This window comes from Apaloderma vittatum, unplaced genomic scaffold (assembly GCF_000703405.1).
Source record: "Apaloderma vittatum isolate BGI_N311 unplaced genomic scaffold, ASM70340v1 scaffold43650, whole genome shotgun sequence".
NCBI classification, from domain to species: Eukaryota; Metazoa; Chordata; class Aves; order Trogoniformes; family Trogonidae; genus Apaloderma; species Apaloderma vittatum.
The window spans coordinates 1-20,954 of NW_009697118.1; the positions used below are offsets into that span (position 1 = coordinate 1).

At 42.0% G+C, this 20,954-nt stretch overlaps 1 protein-coding gene across 1 annotated transcript; it reads left to right on the forward strand.

The window, feature by feature from the left end:
* The first annotated feature begins 7,370 nt into the window (after positions 1–7,370).
* On the forward strand, positions 7,371–9,253 carry LOC104279722. The gene is made up of 3 exons (XM_009877102.1): positions 7,371–7,531; positions 7,818–8,035; positions 9,054–9,253. The coding sequence occupies exons 1-3, from the start codon at positions 7,371–7,373 to the stop codon at positions 9,251–9,253; spliced, it is 579 nt and encodes a 192-aa protein (XP_009875404.1).
* The last annotated feature ends 11,701 nt before the right edge of the window (positions 9,254–20,954 follow it).

Sequence of the window (20,954 nt, forward strand, 5' to 3'; positions counted from 1 at the left end):
CCTCACAGTGAAGAAGTTTCTCCTCATGTTTGGGTTGAACCTCCTGTTTTCCGGTGTGTGACCATTGCTCCTTGTCCAGTTGTTTACCTCCTGGCATCCCTTCACGAACCTTTTCCCCACATCCAGGCTGTGCAACACATGAAGGGCTGACTGGGCTGCCTTGGCCCTGTCCTGATGGGAATGAAGGTCTTAAAGTATGCAGAAGTGTAGTCACAGCTCACTCGGGCTGTGTAAGAAACTCCAAATCCATAGATGGTCAGCAGCATGTTTTTTAGAAGTTGTAAGAAAAGAACAAGTCATCCATAATTTCCACTGAGATCAGCTGAAGGGAGAAGCAAAGGTATCTTGATCTTCTGACAAGAACAGAACATGTAAACCAAGCTAAAGGCACAGAACTTTACTAGAAGATACTATAGTATCTTCTCTATACTATATACTATAGTATATACTCTAGTATAATCTAGTATAATTTAGTATAATCTTTTTGTCCATTGGGAAGTACCTCAGTACAGCCTGAATGTGAGAAAGATGCAAGTTTCTCACCACACTAAATAGGATTTTTCATTTATTTCTATTGAGATGTGAATAAAGATCCTGATGTAATTAAAAAAAAAAACCACTAATGCAGTAATCCCTCACTTAAAGTCAGGACAAAACAGCAGAGAAAACTTGCAGGACCCTCATTCCGTCAATTTTCCTATCAAGAAATCACTGCAAAACATTTTTCTTTAGACGTACCATTTTTTTGCACTACTGTTCTTTTCTGATGTCTGTACAAAAAATAAATCAAAACTGGCAGCTGGCTGACAGCACTCAGTCATTGTTCCAAGGTGATCCAAAGTAGAAATGCGAACAGCACACATGACTTACGAAAGCTGCAACACGGCACCGTACCTTCAGCAGCTCCATAACCTATGAATAATACAAATGGAGGGTATGGATGATGGCAGACAAATTAGAGACAAATTACTCCAGAAACAAATTTATTTTGTCTGTCAAGTGACTGTGGTAGCAGCCAGCCCTTCACAGTAGCATAATGCAGTCTGAAGAACATTCAGAATTTGCTTTGTTGATGATGTAATTACTAGGAGGTCCAAAAAAAGCAAGTGCCAGCAGTAGCTCCATTAGGTTAATGACACTAGCCTCTTCTGAGAATTTGGCCTTGTATTCTTTCTTCACAGATCAAAAAAAGGATCTTTTGCAATGCTTAGGTGCGGCTACAGTAAAATGGGGAAATCTTGCATTTCAAATTGCTTCCAAGTTACTTCAAGTTGTCAAGTCACTGCAATCTAGTGCAAATGGCCACAATTGTACAATCTCAATTGTAAGGGGCTATATGCATTTTAAATAGATCAACTACTGGATATTCGTAACAGAAACAAGCTGTAAGAACTGCTCATTGCCACATGTCCTGGTTCAAAGATGCTTATCTCTAAGCAGTCTGTTTCATCTGGTTTTTACTTTTTACACCAAATGATGTGTAGTTTCCCAAATGAATTGCTCAAGTTGGAGGCAACGTTCCACTTCCTTTACCTGTTTAGCAGCAGCCTCTGCCAATAACATAGCAATTCTAGTCCTTGTAATGTTCCTCTTCTTTCCCTTTACATGCATTTGATGAAAAACTGACAACTCTGAATTAATCAGTGACAAACCATGGAACACATACATATGAATCTGAATTAAAAAAAAAGAAAAAAAAACAATCAAAGAAATAAACCCTAATGGACCTTGCCTTCCTGCTAGTAATGGAACTGCTAATAAGGTTAGTTGAAATTTCAGGTACTTTTGCGTACTCCATGTCCACATATTCATATTCAAAATAACTTAGCAGTTATCTGATAAGGGAAATAAAATTATAAGAGAGCAAGGCAATTTACGTAAACAAGAGTGTGTGCTTCTCTGCTGTGTGCATTCTTTGCTTTTTCTGCCATGAAATTTTCTTCACCAACTGCCAGTTAATCACAACTTTTTGCACACTTGCATCTGCCAGGTTGGTACAATTTACAATATATTGCCACATTTGCTCATATTTGAAACATTGGTTTAAGCTAAAAATAAGTAAAAAATGCAATTAAAAATTGCTGCTAAAATAAGCAGGCTACAGAGCTGTCTCGTCACAGGATGGGTCACCTTGTCGTTGTGTTAAGCACAGTCGTGGAGCTAATTCTCCTAATTCTCAGCCTTTTCATGGGAGGTGCCAGGAAGGTGCTGCTTTGTTCAGAGCCCCATGGCTTTGTTGTGTCAGTTTTTTACATAAACATGCACTAGAGTCCACCAGCTCACAGGAAGGAAGCAAAAAGGAAAGCAGAAGTTTCCTCATCCTGTTGCCCTACACTGTTTATAGATATATAGCAAGGCCAGCAATTCACCTACAAATTCAGTCTCCGCACTTTAGAAGTCGAGGTTGGACAAATGAGCTGTAATTGTACACACATGTGAATCCAAGACTAGAATCTCACCAGCAGTAAAAGTGGAGAAGACGCACGTAGGCAGCCTGGCCACACATCATGGGCAAGAGCCCCGTGCCTGGCTACAGAGGCTGCCGGGCTGGCTCACAGCAGCCTTTTGGCAATCTCAGCACTGGAGAAAGCCCCAAGTGGTTGGTTTCTGTCTGAAGTTATCACTGCTAATGGCATTTTTCTGCTCTGTCTGCTTTCATCACCTAAAAAATATTTTGAAAAGGAGCAAATTAGCTTGCACAGAAAAGCGATAAAGAGCACAATTTAAAACTTATGACTCTTAAATCAAAGTAGACATGTAATAGCAGCTTAGCCACTGCACTTAGAGCTGAAAACTACTTCTCCGTACTAACAGCTGATGTTCTTTAAAAGGGTGAATTATCTAAATAGTTTGTGCTTTATTTAACAGAAATTTCCAATAAACCTCATTCCATCACTTTGAGTTATACCACTTCATTCCATGTGACATGAATGTATTAACATAAGTTTGACAGTGCCAATGCTGACACGTCAGTCTGAGAAGATATGACAAATGATACGTTACAGATATTTTTTAAGCTACTGCAGATCGCCAAGGAAAAGTCTTCAAAATGCGTAATTACAATGGGTGCGTCTTTAGATTGAAAATAATTTACTCAATTCACATAGCTATATTGATTCAATATTCAGGCTGACAATTAAAAAAAAAGAAAAAGAAAAAAAAAAGTAAATTTATATTGAAATTTCCCAACTAGCTCTACTTACAATTTATTATATAGCAAAGGAAAATGAGATGTGTTAATGTAATGGTGGGGTTCTTTTTAAACACTGTGTCATTAAGTAATACTGTTAGCATTTAATAGTTCGAAATAATCAATCTCAAATAAATCTGAAGACCGTACTCAGGAAAGGAAGGCCCCAGCTGAATGGAGAATGAATTGCCTGTGAAAATTCTCTTCCAACAAAGAATACAACATGCCAAGGTAGGGGTTTTATACTAGAAGTGCTAATTGACCCAAAACATGCTTTTTTCTTCTTTTGGGGTGGGGTTTTTTGGTAATCTCATTTTTGTACAGCTCAGATCCTGCCTTTTAATTTCTTTGTAATCCCTGTACTTCTGTTGAAGCATACTTAGACCACTCATGTGTGAACTTCAAAGCATCTATTTCATCTCCAAATTTCTTACTCTCATAATGGAAGAAAGAGAGAATGAATGCCTAAGAACTAATCAAATTAGTGAAATGCAATCATTTCTCAAGACAGAAAATGAGATTATGGGGGAAGGCAGAAAGGAGAAAAAAATTGTAAACTGCATGCACTAATCAGACAAAAATTGTTCTATGCATTAAAAATACATTAATGTTGTAGAACATCTGAAAACTGTCTCACTTAGAACGGACCCAAATGTACCAGAATTCAGTTAGTTCAGTTCTTCTTCAATAGCTAACCAGTCTGAAAATCAAGTCCTGAAAACAGGCTGATGAGTGAAGTGAATAGATCTTTTGCAGCTGGAGATGATTGTATCTGTAGAATTGGAGCTAGCTGGAACTTCCATGATGTAACATTTTCCCTACAAAAGCTTTCTTCTTTCAGGATATGTGAAAGGAGTTTGATTTTGGCCCAGTTTTCACTGGAGAGATGGATGGAAAGGTGTTGCAGGTGTGGCAGTATTTTCAACGGAAAAGCCTGCATGAACATCCTGTTTTCAACCACTGCCCGTTTTCCTGGAAAAGCCGTGTTGTGGGCTACTAGAGCACTCCGTGGCAGTTCACACATTATTAGCCAGGGAATGTTTGATTTAAATTATTGCATTAAGTACCGCCTACAAAGCAATCACAAGGGCATAGTCCAATTAGGAGGATGTCTTCTGTTGGGTGTTCTGAAATTAATTGTGCATTAATTTCAACTGGAACAACAGCTATTTTAAGATAATAAATAATTGCACACAAATGTTTCACTTAGAGCTGCCCATTATTCCAACAGTCAGGAGAATGTCCAAATTCTTGGAACCTAAAACGAGTCCCAACTGCACTGAATTTGCTAATTTTGCTTCTGTTCAGTGTGACCGTATATCAGTTTCTTGCTTTTTACATCTATTCTTAGCAGCTTTAAAAGGGACAGGAAAGAAACAAATCTGTAGAGAGCCAAATCTATCCAGACAAAAGATTACACCTGGAAGGAATCTTCTGCCACATTTGAGGACAAAGCTAAATTCATGCTTTTCATAGTTTTTTAGCATTTGCATTCAGGTTCCTTTGATACAAAAAATTAAAATACAACATTTTTTTCACAAAGTCAGAGAATTGTGGCCTTTTCCTGAATGTTAACACAAGGACAAAATAAGGCGCTGCAGGAGCAAGGAGCTGGCGGAAGAAAGCCTTCAGCTTCACTTAGGGGAGTCGGCATTTCTGTTGGGAAGGATCTCCAGCTTCCCAGGCACATCTCAGTAGCAGAGAGTCAAGTGTCTGGGACTGACAGACAGACTGATGGCTACATCTTGTGTAAACACGTGGAAGGGGAGGTGTCCTCCAAGACATCCGAGCCCAGTGCGACAGGCAGAACAGCAGGCAAGGGAGAACACGGAGCAGGAAGAGATGGTTACGTCGCCTTGTGGGCTAGTGCATAATGGAGCTGGTCTGAAAGCCAGATCCCTGCCTCCTGTCTGTTTCAAAGACTGCTCCTGACAAAAAAAAAACAAAACAAAAAAAAAACAACCACCCCACCACACAAAAACAAACCCACAAAAAGTAGTAACACAGCTTTACCAAAGTATTTTTTGCAGATTATTAGAAGTTTAGAAGATTCCAGATGTGGAAGGCCAGATATGTGAAACGGATGGCTGTATGCTATACCAATGCTGGAGGCACACAGGGTTTGGAGATAATTCTTCTGGAGCTCATATTTTTCTGCCCATCAGCTTTCATGACGCAGATGAACTCTGTATTCTTAGTCAGTGCATTTGGGGTAGAGGCCAATAGAAGTTTTACAGCTGAAAAGGGTCAAACTTCAACATGAGTGTCACCTTTCTGACAGAACTTGATTGGCAACAAATGGGCTGGGCTTATGTTTAAAAAAAACTGGTAGTAAATCCTCACCTTGAGCCTCCACCCAGAAACTTGAGAAAGGTAAACTAAATTAAACGAATTCACTTGCTCAGTTAGTTAATTTTCGTCATTCATGAGCACAAGGCAGTCAGCTTAAAAAGGAAAAAAAGACCAGAACAGGCAAACAGCCTACCATGTTAAGGACACATATGTAGTGCTTGAAGTATAACTTTAATAACTTTTACAGTCCTCTCCTCTGCTGGATCTGGCCAGCTACTTGCCTCACTTACGGCAGAGCCTGGCTGCCTGTCCCACTGCCCCTTCTAGACAAGCCCGGCAGCACTGCTGATTGTAGTTTCTCTTATATCACCTCTTAGGTCAGAACATATATGGCAGTGGGAACTAACAGTCTCTTTGTATACAGGAGGCTCTTAAACAGTTTCTCCTCTAAATCCACAGAATTTTAGCAATTTTTGCTTCATGAGAGACTCTAAACAGAGTCACTTTTTTGGTTCTCATATATAACTTTTGCCCTCTTGTGCTGGGAACCATTAGCTTGTATTAGGGTGATTTCTCACCCTGAGTACTCAAAGCATAGTTAATTAGCCCAGACTCTAATAATCAGTTTGAAACAGCTCTCCATGATATGTCTCTTAATAAAATAAAATAAAATATAAATAATAAAGCAAACCCTCTCCCCATTATAGTAAATCAATGCCCATGGAAGAAAGGTGTTTCAGACCTTACCAAAGGTTCTTTGCATTCGTTTCTTGTTTTCTACAGGGCATAACATCAGCAGTTAGCTTCTCCTCTTGGGTCACCTTCTCTTCTACACCACTTTGGTAGAGGAACCATGAATGCATGTCAGCTGCCAGGCTTACAAACGAGGAACATCAGCATTTCATGCGTTGTGCCCTATAGCTCCGTCACTGACGGTTTTGCAGCCCCATTGTCAGGAGTCACACATCCTGCAGACCAGAAGCACAGGCATTGCTGTACTTGAAAGGACCCACTAATATTATGGGTTGGTATGTATCTCCCACCTGTAGCTCACCAGATCATCCTATATAAACTAACTCTGATTTACAAGTTTCACCTGACAACCATTATACTCACATTCTCTGTTCTTCTTTCAACAGAGGCAGGTGTCTTGTATTAACACAGTGGTGAAAGTAATGACTGCAACAGAAAAGATAAAACATATAACATACAGTTCAGCTCAGATATTTTACTTGATGGAAAAACAGTAGCTTCAAGAAATAAATTTCTCTTATTGTTTGTGAGAGGCAAGATATGATCACACACTAGGCGTTTAACCTTCTGGTGATGTTGGTAGGATGTACTGGTGCATTTTTGACCCTTTCACAGCTCTCTTTTTAAGTACCTCAAAATAAATGTGAGACAGTTGTTACTCGGAGAGAGTTGCCACTCTTCTTGCACCGGACAGGTTTCTATTTTTCCTTTATCAGGCCTTTAACAGCTTGTGACAAGCTGCCAGATCTCACTGACTGCTGCTGCTGTGAACAGTCATGGACATGTCTCGGTGGGTGGCTGATGCCCCCGGCACCGGGGCTGCCACGTGGCAGAGCAGTGCAGCTCTGAGGACCAGCCCTGGGGAGAAGTCTGGAACCAATAAGGGCCCAGTAATGCCCAGTTCGATATGTGCATCTGTTTGAACTGGCTGTGCCTGCACACAGGCAAGCGGCCAGCCCTGGGGAGGGGGCTCGGGAGACGCTGCAGCACCAGGGCAGCGTGAGAGCTGCTCCCGGGCACCTGCCCCAGCCTATCTCCCAGGCTTCCCCGTGACTGCTCCAGGGGCTGGCAGCACCCCAGCACACAGCTCCGTGCCTCTGGCTGGTGAGAGTGGGGTCTTGCCCTGGCTTTTGGCATGTCTGGGGCAGAGGCGCTGGGTTCCCCGGGACCTGAAGGTGCTGGGGCATGCATGGGGGACGTCCCGTCCCTTAAAGAAATTGAGCAGCTCCTGAATACCGGGCGGCCCTCTTGCAACCACGTCGATGAAGTATGGCCTAATCTATTCTTAGGAGACCTGTAAGTACAGCTTCATGGACACACCTCCACCATATGTTCTGTTAGTATGCCTTATAGGTGTGGCTTTAGACAGCTCATAGTTTTGCTAAATGCTGTCATTTACACTGCGGACAGCACAGTTTCCAAGATAAAATTACCACTAAGCTGTAACTTCCTTCTTGGTTAGCCCTCAGAAACGATGCACAGGCTGATACTCCAGCAAATGGCTTGGGAGATGCAATCACAGCACTGCTCCATTAATATCTCTGACCCCATCTTGATTTGTTTGTCTTTGTCTTTTCCTTAGAGTGACAGCTCACAACAGATTTGTTTTGTGGAAGATGGGTGTGACCCATGTTTTAAACGCTGCCCACGGCACTGCATACAGCCATGGAGGCAAGGACTTCTACGGAGCGACCATTGATTACTATGGTGTACCAGCTCATGACCTCCCAAGTTTTGATATAAGCCAGTTCTTTTTCTCTGCAGCGCAATTTATCCACAATGCTTTGAACACACCAGGAGGTATGAAATGATCACTGGTCACATTTTTATGTGAGCTGACAGCCTTTTCTAACAGGAGCTCAGTGGTGTAACAGGGGCTCAGTGGTGAACAAGGTGTGGACCAGCCAGCGGCTGGTCACCTGCACAGTGGGTGGCAGGAGGAGGGAGTGCTGGCTACATGGATGTAGCTCTAACTAGGTTTCAAAAAGTTGACATGAGAAAAGGGATGAACAGTGCAGGAGAGAGACCAGGGAAGAGAGGAGAGGAGGCAGAGTAGAGAGAAAAATACTTGGAAGGACAAGGCTGGTTAAAAAAGGGAGAGGCAAAAATATACTTCTGAAATGGACACCCTCTTTTGAGACTCTCTCATGGCAGCTTTGTTTTTAAGAACAAATCAATAATGAGACAAAAGTATTACATAAAAGACCATTTCCTAGCATGAGTAAACTGGCATTAATGGAGCTGAGTCTGTATCACAAGTTCTGCCTTCAAAAGAGAATTACAGTCACAGCAAATTGCCTTATTATGCAATGGGACTATGCCAGTCATTTTTCTCAGTGGCTAACGTGTGTTAGTGCCACCCTTTCAGGCCAGATTTTAGCATTCTTCTTCACCTAAGTAAACCCCTCAAAGTCAGTGGGTCTGTGATGGTTTGGCCCTGGCCCTGGCTGCTATGGGAAGATTGACTCCACCTCAGCCTGACCCAATACAGGTCTGGTTTTCCTCATGCTCACAACAGAACAATTCCATTGCTTCAACAGCGTTTTCTCGGATTTACCAACAGTTCTGAGATCAGTCTGGGATCTCATGGCACTTCTCATACAAATGAGTGTAATTATTGCAAATTAGACCCAATTGTTAGTACTTTATGTGATCTGTGAGAAGGGCAAGAAATACATGTGTGCGGTGTTACTCTGACCAAGCTGGAGAAGGCAGAAGGGTTTTGCCTTCTGTTTAAATTAAGCTTCATCCACTGTACTGCTGCTCTTTTACAGTTATAATCTGGAGTGTTGTTTGTTTGTTTGTTTTTTTCAACCAGCTAAGATTTTGGTACATTGCGCAGTTGGAGTAAGCAGGTCAGCTTCCCTGGTCCTAGCGTATCTCATGATAAATCACCACCTCCCATTGGTGGAAGCCATCAAAACAGTGAAGGAACATCGATGGATTTCACCCAATCGTGGCTTTCTGAAACACCTGCGAAATTTGGACATTCAGTTACGGCAAAAGAAGGACTGTTGAGAGGGCAAACCCATTACATCCACTTTTCTGAGTTTCAGCCTTCATAGCCATTGTGCATGTACAGCTTCCTATGATCAGTGTGTGCTGGAAAAATGAAGAAAATTACGCACCAAAGAAAAAAGCCCAACAGAACTGTAAATGGATTAACTGTGATAGCTCAGTTCCTCCAAGAGCAGTAGAGCCAACATCAGCACCGTAAACACTGAGCTGCAGAGCTGCTGTGCCTGGTGTGATGTCACCAGATCACTCCACTGAGTGTTTCATATGGACCAAGTTTGCCAAAGGCAAGTTCAGTAATTGCATCAACCTGTGCAGTACGAGTCCCATTTACTTGGGAGTGTGATATAACCATATTTCTTGGTTTGGTTACAGTTTTCATGTGCATGTTCTCATAAGAAAAGCATTTTGTGTTTCAGGCCTGGTAATGTGATGAAGGCAACTTGTTAAGAGCCCAGGCACTGCCACAGAAACATTCCTCTTTCACTGGTGTTCTAAGCATTGCAGTGCTACAGAGAGCTGTGACAGCCTGAGGACCCACAGCAGCAGAATAAGCTTCTGTGCAGCTCTCTCTGCAGTCTCTGGGTCAGCAAATCCACAAACCTTTTCTTGCGTTTTCATCCAGATATATTGAGGACATTGAAAAAAATATGTCAGATCTTCAATGCATTCTGTAAGATTGAACTCATCAGTTCGCTCTCCCTCCAAATTATCCCAAATCAGTTCTGTGTAAGTGGCTTTGAATCACCCCTGGTGCGACATCAGGTAGGAACTTAGCTCACACTGATGACCAGGCTTAATTGATACAAATTAGCTTTAAGCTCTTTCGAGGATGTTGACTTTCCTATCACCAGTTAACCGATATTTAAGCCAATGTGATTTTTAATACAACATTTGAAATTCATCCTATCACTCTGCCTGAAAATTACCTTGTTACCTTGTGGTGAACCACAAAGTGATAATCAAATCTATTTGTGCTCTTTGCTACTGTTTTTGATTTATTGATTAACTGACCTTATAAACCTTCCCTGCCACGTTAAGTAAATATATTTCTGCTTGTTTGTTTGCATTTGAAGCATCAGTTCTGATCATTTTCCTCTCTGCTGGAAGAACCTTGCATTGTTATTAGAAGACTTAGGTAGTGGTGACTTGTGAGTCCTTGCCAGACCCCCTATCCTCTTTAATTCTGGGAGAGGTTATGACATGAATGCTGATTCTGCCTAGCACTTGTAGAAATCCCTCCCTATTTCAGTGTACACAAATGCTTTGCAAAGTAAGCATATTTAAGATCCTTTCTGGGGTCTATCTGACTGCCTGTTCAGATTTTCCTAAATCTTGCCAAAGAGCTCCACTGATGAGAGAAAGAGAAGACATTGTAGTCTAAAAAGACCAAATAGAAAATTGCATTTAAAACCCAACAGCGCTAGGACAATCTTTATACCTCACAAAGCAGCAGGAGGGTGGAGGAGGAGCTGGGTTTGCTTTGAAGTTCTCCATTAGACTTAATAGGGATTTATACGAGTTAGTATTTCATTATAATTTATACTTCATTCACATTACAGTAGGTTTTACTCTGGAAACCTTTTGAAGACATGGCGTTGAAAAATCTGAAATTCATGTGAGTGAAATAATGCATCTTAATGGCTTTAGGCTAGGCAAAATTAGACACATATGAGCAAGATTAATGGAACCTCCCATCAGGATAATGCTTTGCATGCCCCTGAACATCTGTCCCACAAAGCCACAGCTGCGAAAGCTGCTCCTGTTGTAAATTAGTACCTGCTCTCGGAGATACTGCTTATCCTGGGAGAGTATTGTTTCACCAAGGTAGGGAGGAGTACAGAGCCAAGCTGAGTCAGTATGGCATCCACGCCATCAATGACATAGTGGTGATCATGTACAGCAAGACTTACTTACCTCAGTGGAGGGAATGAATTAGGTAGAAACTCTTTCCAAGGGCATTGGCAAATCACAGAAGCCTTTTTAATCTGTGGAGTTTGTTGCCTGGATTTCCTGCCTGCCTGCTGGTATTACTCCCTTCCTTACACATAGGCTCCAGGTCTGCTCAGGGAAAAAGATTCCAGCCAACATAAGCAAAAGAGGTAGAATTAGTCCTGTAACTTCATAAACCAGAAAACACTGTCTGTTGTGATGTGCCAGGAGGAAAAGTGTCCTTCTCACGTGCCCATAGTTCAGATCATGATGTGACATGACATCAGTGCTTCAGTGTTTTCCACTATCAACAGCAAAACTTGTATTTCATATACTGGTTTGGCAACTTAGACTATGGAACCAAAACAAGAGAAAAATACCGCCTACTTTGTTCAAATCCTGTGTCAACAGGTTCTACACAACCTGGGAGACTAAAGGCACTGAATGTTAACTTCTAACTGAAGGAGGGTCTTGTTTTGAAAGTACCTGAAGGAAAGCTGGGTACCTGCTGAGCTGGCCAGAGCCCCTCAGCTCAGACTCAGAAAGTGCATCATGAGCACTAGTGCCAGCTCAGCGGAGGCTGTGAGTGTGTGTCTGTGAGCAGAGTGAAAGGGGCTGTCCCAGCTACAGCTACCGCAGACATAAATTTGCTTAAAGTAATCACAAAACCACAGGGTGACCTGATAGTCATGTAAAATTCTAGTGGAAATTTCCCTCAACTTTATTTTCCAGTACAAGAACTGAGGGCATCAGATGAAGTCAGAAGCCAGGTCTGAAACAAGAGGAGGGGGTTTAGGTGAGCTGAATGCCACAGAATGCTGCAGAGTGTAAAAGCCTGTAGACGTTCGGGGGGTAACTGGAAAACTTTATGGGACAGAAATCCATTCAGGGTTATAAATACTTAAAAACTCCATCCAGATCTGGAAGCTCAAGAGAGTGTTAAAAAAGCAGTGTTAGAAAGTGTTAAGGAGAGTGTTAGAAAGCAGTGTAAGTCATGCTTGTGTGATCTTATTTTCTGCAGGCATCCACTTACAGCCACAGTCAGATGCAGGATAGTGGGCTCAATGGACCTTTGGTGAGGTCCAGAACAGCTGCTCTCATGGTCTTTAATTTGAACTCGCCTCTAAGATGAGCTGTCCCTTCTTTCCTGGTAGCTTATTATTAGAACTGGGTCACATGTGGCATTTGGGACTGCGTCTCAGATGCGCTGACCGACATTTCTTTCACAGGGAAAGGTCTATGCTGGCAAGCACAGCAATATACCTTACGTGGGGAGGGGAGTAGCATTTTCTTTGCATCAGATGCGCTTAACGCAGACTTTTCATTTTTGTGGCTGTTCCCCGTTCCATCAAGGACATAGTGCTGAGCCAATCCGGGGAGGTGTCAAGGCTTGTGCTGTATTTAGAGACAGCCACCTGCTTGGGAACATCAAGCGGCAGCAAAGAGCACGCTTCAGCAAAATACTCCCCTGTGGATTCTGCAGCAGCGGCCCCCAGCCAGCCCTCCCCTGCCTCCGTCCGCCAGCGGCCACTGAAGGGGGCAGACCCCGCCGCCCAAATGGCACTCCCTCTGCCCAGGAACTGCCAGATATTTTGGACAGCTGCAAGGTGGAATTAAATCACATGGGTGAAGAGCGGCCTAATCTCCCCATAGGCAATATGTAAGTGTTACCTGAGGCTGAGCTGTTCTGATGGGCTGGGGAATATGGTACTTGTTAACATGTGCTCTCCAACTACTTCATTTAGTTAGTGTTGTTAGACTTCGTTACCTTAAACTAAGATTAAGGCTAGCGTAGAGGAAGTCAAAAGGACTACCCAATAAAGAACAAATCTATAGAACAGAATAAAAATAATTTAAAAAGAGGATAAGACTCATTTGCTTTGCAATATTTTAGATATTTAACATCTAGATTTTATAAATGTTGCAACATTTACCACATAAAACACAAGGCAGACTCATTATCCTGAGTAGCCTTAAAATTGAACTAGAGTTGTTTTTTACTGTTTTCCATTTAATTGTAAGTAGAATGGAAATTTTCACCAGAAAAAAAAAATCTAATTTTTTGCTGTTTGTACGACAACTTCATTTGCAGTTGAAATTTCTGACAAAAAACCCAAATGGATATACGGAATGACTGCAGACTTCTGTTTATTTCACAAACTTGTGCAGATGATTGTTTCACTAGAGCATGGAGAAAGCAGTCATCTGCACTCGGCATGCTTAGTGCCCAATTTTACGCCGAAACAAGTTCTTTCCACCACCAGTTGACTGCAAACTTGTTTAAACATCCAAAAATTACAACAATTCCTAATGAGAGAAGCCAGAGGAACTAACAATCCTTTGGCTAATTGTCCATTGATTACGGTTAAAAGTGGACATTCTTTTAGCTATGAAAAAGCAAAGCCTAAAAATGAGCTAGATGACACAGGGGACATAATCCATATTTCCAAAACTTGGTTTTACAAATTGCATCCTGCTTCCTCATCTCACTGCACAACCTGCAGTACTTCACTGAATGTTTGCCTTGGTGACGAGAGTGGGAAATCGACCTTTGCCTTTCCAGTTAAACCTCATAACTGTACTTGGAAATTAATGTTCTCACTTTGTTGGAACCGTTAGTAAATATTGAGAATTGAGCCCAACAGGTAGTAAAAGCAAAGATTTAAGACTCTATAAAAATCACTGCAATTGTATTGTTTAACACCATCATTTGAGTTTAGAAATTCTTCTAAGTGCACTTTTAAGGCCTCCTTTTAATGCCTGTGGGTATATATGCTCTAAATATTCTTGCATGTTTATTTTCAATCACATTCTGTCTCCTTCAGGGAAAAAAGAATGGTGTGAAAAAATGTATAGATAACACTGTTTACACATAGTAAGGAAGAGAGGATCTTTGAGAACAGGAATAAAAGTGTAAATAGGTTTGTTAATGTAACAGTTGATCACCAATTAAGAGTTTAAATATGAGTTACAGACCTCAATCAGTGAAACTGGAAGCTTATAGATATATAGAATTTTCTGTGTTCCTCCAACTTCAGGATGAACAACACCTGAGAAGATAATTTCATGGGATCTTCCTGTAGTGGAAATGGGGAATAGAGTGAGTATTTGTATATAGGGCCCAACTCAATAGTCAGTGAATTCTGTAAACAGAGGATGTTTCCGTTACTGAGCAAACCCATGCCAGCATCAGGACTTGTGCTAGACCCAAAACAACCCGAAGCAGTACCATAAATTGTCACTGCTTGTTTCTTTGGAACCAGTTATGCGTAGTTTCTGAGGAGCTACTTGGCAATTAAAAAGCAATGTAGAATTAATGCTGTATTTTACAAGAAATATTTCTCCTTATGATGATCAGAAATTTGATGGTCAGCCTCTTTAAACAAGTTAAATATCTCTCATAAAATAAAGGATGGCTGACTACATTATGTCTTTCATCCTGAAGGACTTTGAAGCGGTCAACAAACTGATTATTAAATATTTGTCTGGCTATCAGCCATTGCTGATATGCAAGGCCAAGGCCAAGACTCTCTGGCTTGAAAGGCAAAATATTTTTTGAAGTGCAACATAATAAGCAGCTGAGGGCACAAGATGTAAAATATCCTGTAGAAATCAAAGTCCATGCTGATCTCAAGCAGGCAGGTTTATTACCTGGAGTTTAGCCAGATTAGCAAGGCTAATACCACTCCAGCAAAGAAACATCGTACAATTACAGGCTGAGGCAAAGTGGTTACAGGCTGTGCTAAAACTTGAGCGTGTGCTTCCAACATAACCTGAGCTACCTCAGGAAGTGGATTTTCATGAGGTGCTTGGGCCAGTAATTCCCAGTGCCTTTGTAGTCAACTGGAGCCTGTAACACTTGCTAAATTTGCAGGAAATTATAGGCAGGAAACTCTATTTGCAGAGGTGTAATAACTTGGAATTCTGCATCTTCATATATATTTTGAGTATATTCAGAAATCACAGCCTTTTACCTTTCATTTACTACCTTACTCTCTCTTGCACGGTGGGCACTGGGTTCTACAGACAGGAGGAACACATCACAGGGCAACAAGATACCTTTTTGTCGCAAGCTTTTGTACATGATTCTCCACAGCTCTGCAGCCTATAACGAGGAACATTTGAAGAGGCTTGGCGTTCACCCATGCACTGAAAGCAGCATATTTTGCATGGGGAAGCAAAGGAGACCAAATTTCCCACGGTCAGGAAATGCAGCCTTAAGGAATACCTGCAGAGGACTTGATCGACTTTCACCTTGGCACATGTTTCTGTACCGCCACTGAGTGCATTCACAAGACCAAATGGTGAGTCCCTCTCCTGTTGGTAAACCACTGCTCTTCCACAGCACTTTCATTAAGCAATTGCAAATTACTTTAGGAGCATTAACCAGACCTCATTCAACCACTTGGATAAGCCTCATTATCTACTTACAGACATTGTCTCCATTGACAGGTGGGAGAACAGCAGGATCCTGAAAGACTAGGAGTAATGAACAAAACTATGTCCAAATCAGTGGCAAGGACCACACGTGGTTTACTGGTAATCATCAGAGTGTACCTTCTGTAGCAGGAGACAAAAAAAAAAAGCAAGTATAGAAGTGAATGATGTTGTATTTTAGTGACTAGGGAGAAAGTTCTGAATTCTCAGTCAGCAAACACTGATTTTTAAGTTTTTCTGTATTGATTCATCAGAATACACAACACAAAAATTTTTACTCTCTGGTTGGAGAAACAGCCAAAAGCTGCCAAAACCTATCGTAAAGACATGCCAATTGGCCATTTACAAAGCCGAATGCCATGTGTTTTCCTCTCTCTCTGGACTCGGAGCTCTAGTAATAAAAAGTGGTTCTTGATTTATGAAAGGGATGAATGTAATACCCTGGAGGCTACTTAATCTCAGCTGCCGTTAATTGGATCTCTCGGAGATGAGATGAGATGCGAGTGAGGCAGAAGTACAAACTTACAAAATCTGTGACCATGGCACTATTCTGTGCAGCCTGGAACAGCCCTACATGTATTCATTTCTATTTTGAAGGGAAAATATTTGATCACTGTATTCTCAGAAGAAGCAGATCTGCTCCCTTCGTGCTGGCTTACCTTAAGATCTTCTGTCCTTCTTTCCTCTAGGCAGTGCTATCTAAAGAATTACCCAGTAGCGAGCAATTTCATCAAGCTGCAGGATTTACATATTGAACTTGGATACAGTATACACCTATGTAAACTCTAAACTTATGAAATAAGAAAAAGTCAAAGTGATGGGGAGATATGCCAGACAGACAATCTGAATATGCAATAAAGATGAAAGGAACATGACCTAAAGCTTTGGCATCAAACTTATCTTTCCTCTCTGTTTAGGGGGTAGAAGGTTTCTGAATTTTGTTTGCTCCAGTCACTTGTCAATGATTTATTTAAATAGAGGCAACAAATGTGCTAGATACTCCTCTAGGACACATTCCTGGTTTGTTGTCCATTCTGCTCATTAAAACTCATAAAACTTAACTCCAAGACAAAATAGGCCCTTGTTTAAAGTTAAAGCTCTTAGGGATATCCCTGGACATGAAAAGACGCTAACCTATTTTGCTGCACTGGGATCAGCAGATGAAAAGGGAGGCAAAAGTTGTAGCGCAATACACATGAGAAGTCACCCAGATGGGGGACAGAATTTTCCCACCCTGCTGACAAAAGATGCTCAATGGCCACAGACATTCCAGAGGTACTTTCCTCCTGCCATGCCCTCTGCCCAGCTCTACCTTAACTTTATGGACCTGAGTTTTACAGCAAATGTAATGAATTTTCAGCCATAATAAAGCCTTCTTTTCATGATCAGTTTCTGATTCACATCAGAATTCTTTTTACAGAAACATTGCTGTGTTGCTAGCACTAGTGAACACAGAAAGAGGCAAGTTCTTTAATTTTAGAGGAATATTTCATAAAGGAATTGGTCTTTCAATCCCACCCTTCTTGCTCAGAAGGCGTTTCTCCCAGCACCCTCTCTTCTGTCACTGTCTCGCAAAGGAAAAGGAACTGCAAAGATCAAATACTAACCAGACTTTTGAAAGAACTACCCAAATTGGCACGCTAAGCTAGACCACCCTGGGGTAGTTCTCATCTTATAGCAGGTCCTGGAAAACAGTTTGTAGCTTTAGACTGAAGTCCTAGACAGGCAGAGATAAAATACCGGTGGAAAGTTGCTGGTGGCAACCCCAGCACCTCAGCAGAACTACACAGCCTTTGCCCAGAGCTTGTTTGCCGCATACAGGGATTGCCATACGAGATAAGGCAGTGCAACAGCAGAACACCAATGTTGGGGGCCAAATCAATCCTTAGGGAAACTCCCACCAAAAAAACAGTGGTGCAACGTGCCCTCCTGTTTCCGAAAAGAGAAGCCTGCCAAGGACGGTATGGCCTAAGAGGCACAAGCTGGCAGGCTCTCAAGTGTCAAAATAGAACCAGCATCGCCTGCCACGTACATCCCGTGCTTCACGGGCGAGACACACACAAGAAAAACAATCAAGTTGTCTGGTGGAAAAAAAGCAGCTTTCCAGGATTGCTGTAGCCACGGTGTAATTGTGATCAGTCTGCATTGGCAAGTATCAGCTTTCCATGTGTGTTTCGCCTAATGCGGGCTGCCTGCGGAGAGCAGCTCGGGCAGGCTGATGCATGCTTGTTATCGCCGGCGTGAATATCTCTGCCTTGTGTTATTGTGGCACAAAGCAGCTGGACCATTTGAAAATCATTTAAAAAGCACTATAAAATTAGGGCTCCAGTGCTCTTATTTTATGACTTTCATGAGCAGCCATTGCCTAGAGAGAAATTATCCTCTTTATTTTCAAGGCTAAAGGTTCTTTTAACATTCATCAAAAGGAAAGTGCACCCTTGATAACACATTGAGCTGTTACTTATCTAGTACAGACTCTTTACCTTCTGCATAATATCACATTTGAGATCTTGGTTCTTCATATACAACTCATTTCATTGTGTCTGCTCTTGTTTTCACCAGGTGTATTTGCACAGTTTCAGGAGAGGCTAGCTGATGCCTGGAAACATATTCTTTCCATAATTCCTAATTTTTTTTTAATTTCTAGAACAATATCCTGGAGTGTTTTCGTTATTGATCCTTCTATAAAAACGGTCAATTACCTCTTCTGGCAATGGATTTGCACAGACCAATTAAGAACTGCAAGTGAGAGATTTTCAAGGGCATAAATAGTACTTAGGTGCATAACTTGATAGATTCCCCTTTCTGCCTTTGAAAAATCTCTCCCTCATTTATGAAAAAAAAAAAGTCTTTGATAATGTTCTTTTTTTTTTCGTTCCTGGTTTCACAGACAGCTTCTTTACTAAACTCAGGAAAAGAGTGAGTGAACCAAAGCAGCATGTAAAAATACAAACACTACAAAGGAAAAGCCATTCTTTTTTTTAGAAATAAAAAGGAAGCACAGCTGTATTGACCGTACTTAAAGCTCAGATCTGAAGGACTTAGGAAGAGACACTGCATGAAATCCTTAGCCACAGAGGCTGTGAGTGGGGAATGGTGAGGCCCTGCACATCCTCTGTCATGCAGCTCAGGAAAACCACACTTTTCCTCTGTGTTGTTTAATCTGCCTTAGCTTTCTGTAAGAGACTAGTCACCTTCTTATCCAATCACCAAATACAGAGTGAAGATAAACATTCAGAAAGTCATAACCTTAGCCCTGTTCTTGTGGTACCCTCTTCGGCCAGGATTTTGTCTTTTATTTCTTTTGGGGGTAGCAGGCTGCACTCCTCTGCCAAAAGGCGGCACGATTTCAGGTCTCTGCAAGGCGAGGCTGGCTGGTGCTAACAAAGCCCGTTGTGGAAGCATGTGTAGCCACGACAATGAGCTGTAAAGTCAAGACACAGCATCCTGCGTGCAGGAGATGTAGCCGGCCAGAAGGCAGGCTCTGTGTATGCAAAGAGAGCCTTGCCACCATGCCAGCACCTCTGCCAGTGGAGGGAGTTTGCATTTTTAACCGTAGAGGTCTTGCCTGTTGTCACCGAGTTTGTGATTCATCAAGAGGATGCTTAATCTAACAGAGGGATGAGATGGAATTGACCAGTAATCACAATTGCTGATGATCCTAGGAAGGCAGAAAATGGGACAGGCATGCTCAGCAGACCCTAGCACAGTGTGCAGCCACCATGGATGAAGAAAGGAGGACAGGCATTTAGTAAGTCAGGATAAGAAAGCACCTCAGGTCTACAGCATGTTTTTCTGTTCCAGTAGTCAGCAAGTCAGTAACCACCTTCCTGTGTCCGATGGTCCCAGAAATAGAAAAAAACGGCCCAGCTGTGCTGACCTAGCTCTGGGCTCCTGCATTTCAGGAGATTTGATCTCTTGGGTTAAGACTGACCTACCCAATCTCAGCCCTTGTGGCAATGGTCAAGAGTAAGCAGCAGGAGACCAGGGTTCATTAAGACCTGATCCAGCACCGCAACCATGATTATGTCACCTGTGCAGGAGCTTCCTCCTTCTGAGCTGACCTGCACATACGCTTGTTCCCTTTCGGGTATATACACCTTGCTCAACAGAACAGAAATCGAAAACTCAGGTATACACACCTCACTCAGCAGGATAGAAATAGAAAATCCCTTCTACTCAGAGCTTTCAAATTCCTGGACAGCCCTGAATTTGCCTTTGTTTTGAGATCTGTACTGAATATTTTCTCATTATTGTCTTCACTAAAAAAAAGATAGTAAATTGACTTTCGAAGTTAATGCTTCAGTGCTGAAAGGGGAGGATTTTCCTTTCAAGCATGGAAGGGGAACAGTTGTCTATAGAGTGTTGTTTCCCCCATACACACATACCTACTAAAACCTCAACATGTAAAGGGTATGTGCTTGCTCACAGTCGGATTAAACATACCCTAGAGCTGCTTTGACCTAGATGATTAGTTGCTGAAAGCCTGGCAAAAGGACTCAGGTTGTCAGGTGTCATGGGTAAGGCAGATTCAAAGTAATTTTGTGCTTAAAACTATTCTTTTTCAGGAAGGCTTAATCTACTTCTGAATAGCAGGTAGGACCTCATAACTCAGAGGTGGGCAGCCAAAGGGCCAAAGAAACATCTTGGATGCTGACAGCACTCTTGTGGTGCTACCAGCAGCCGCAGAGCTTCCATCACTCACTTTTCTCACAAAATGAAGTGGATTCTGCTGCTAACTGCATAATTAAGCTGAGAACAAAGGCATTTTAGCAAAAGAAGCAATAAAATAAACAATACCTTAAAAAGCCAAGTAGGATCAGAACCCTGAGGTGGAAGGTGTGAGGGCACTGGAGTCTCTGCTAGCGTCATCCCACGGGGCAAGGGTGTTCCTGCCCAGGTGACAGATGTCCATATCATCAGTTGTTTTTCTCATCATCACAACAGCTGAAAGTTGCTGTAAACATTTTTCTTTTGCTTCTTCACTCTCAATCTCATCATCCTCCTTGCTGCCACTGTGAAATGAATCTTGGTTCATAGTAACAAATGTATTCCTAGCCCTGGAGGCAGGCGCTGGATATTTGGTGCCCGTGTTATATAATTTGATATTTAGTAATGGGTATTGTGGACAACTCATTCATAAGACAGGCGGAAAAGGTGCCAAGCCGGGTCAGAGCTGAAGGTCTGGCTAATGCATCATTCTCCATCAGCCCACAGCAGAGTCTAGGGGAAGACAGTGTAAGAAACAGGACAACCTGAGAGAGAGATTTTCAGCCCCACATTGGCCTTCAAAAGTCTGGGAAATTCCTGAACCCCACGATGCTTTTAATTCCCG

What these genes read in the sequence shown, in the direction of transcription:
- LOC104279722 (XM_009877102.1), top strand. Translation starts at nt 7,371, where the DNA reads ATGTCTGGGGCAGAGGCGCTGGGTTCCCCGGGACCTGAAGGTGCTGGG. An exon ending in AATCTATTCTTAGGAGACCT is followed by an intron (nt 7,532 to 7,817) that starts GTAAGTACAGCT and finishes TCTTTTCCTTAG; the next exon opens with AGTGACAGCTCACAACAGAT. An exon ending in TGCTTTGAACACACCAGGAG is followed by an intron (nt 8,036 to 9,053) that starts GTATGAAATGAT and finishes TTTTTCAACCAG; the next exon opens with CTAAGATTTTGGTACATTGC.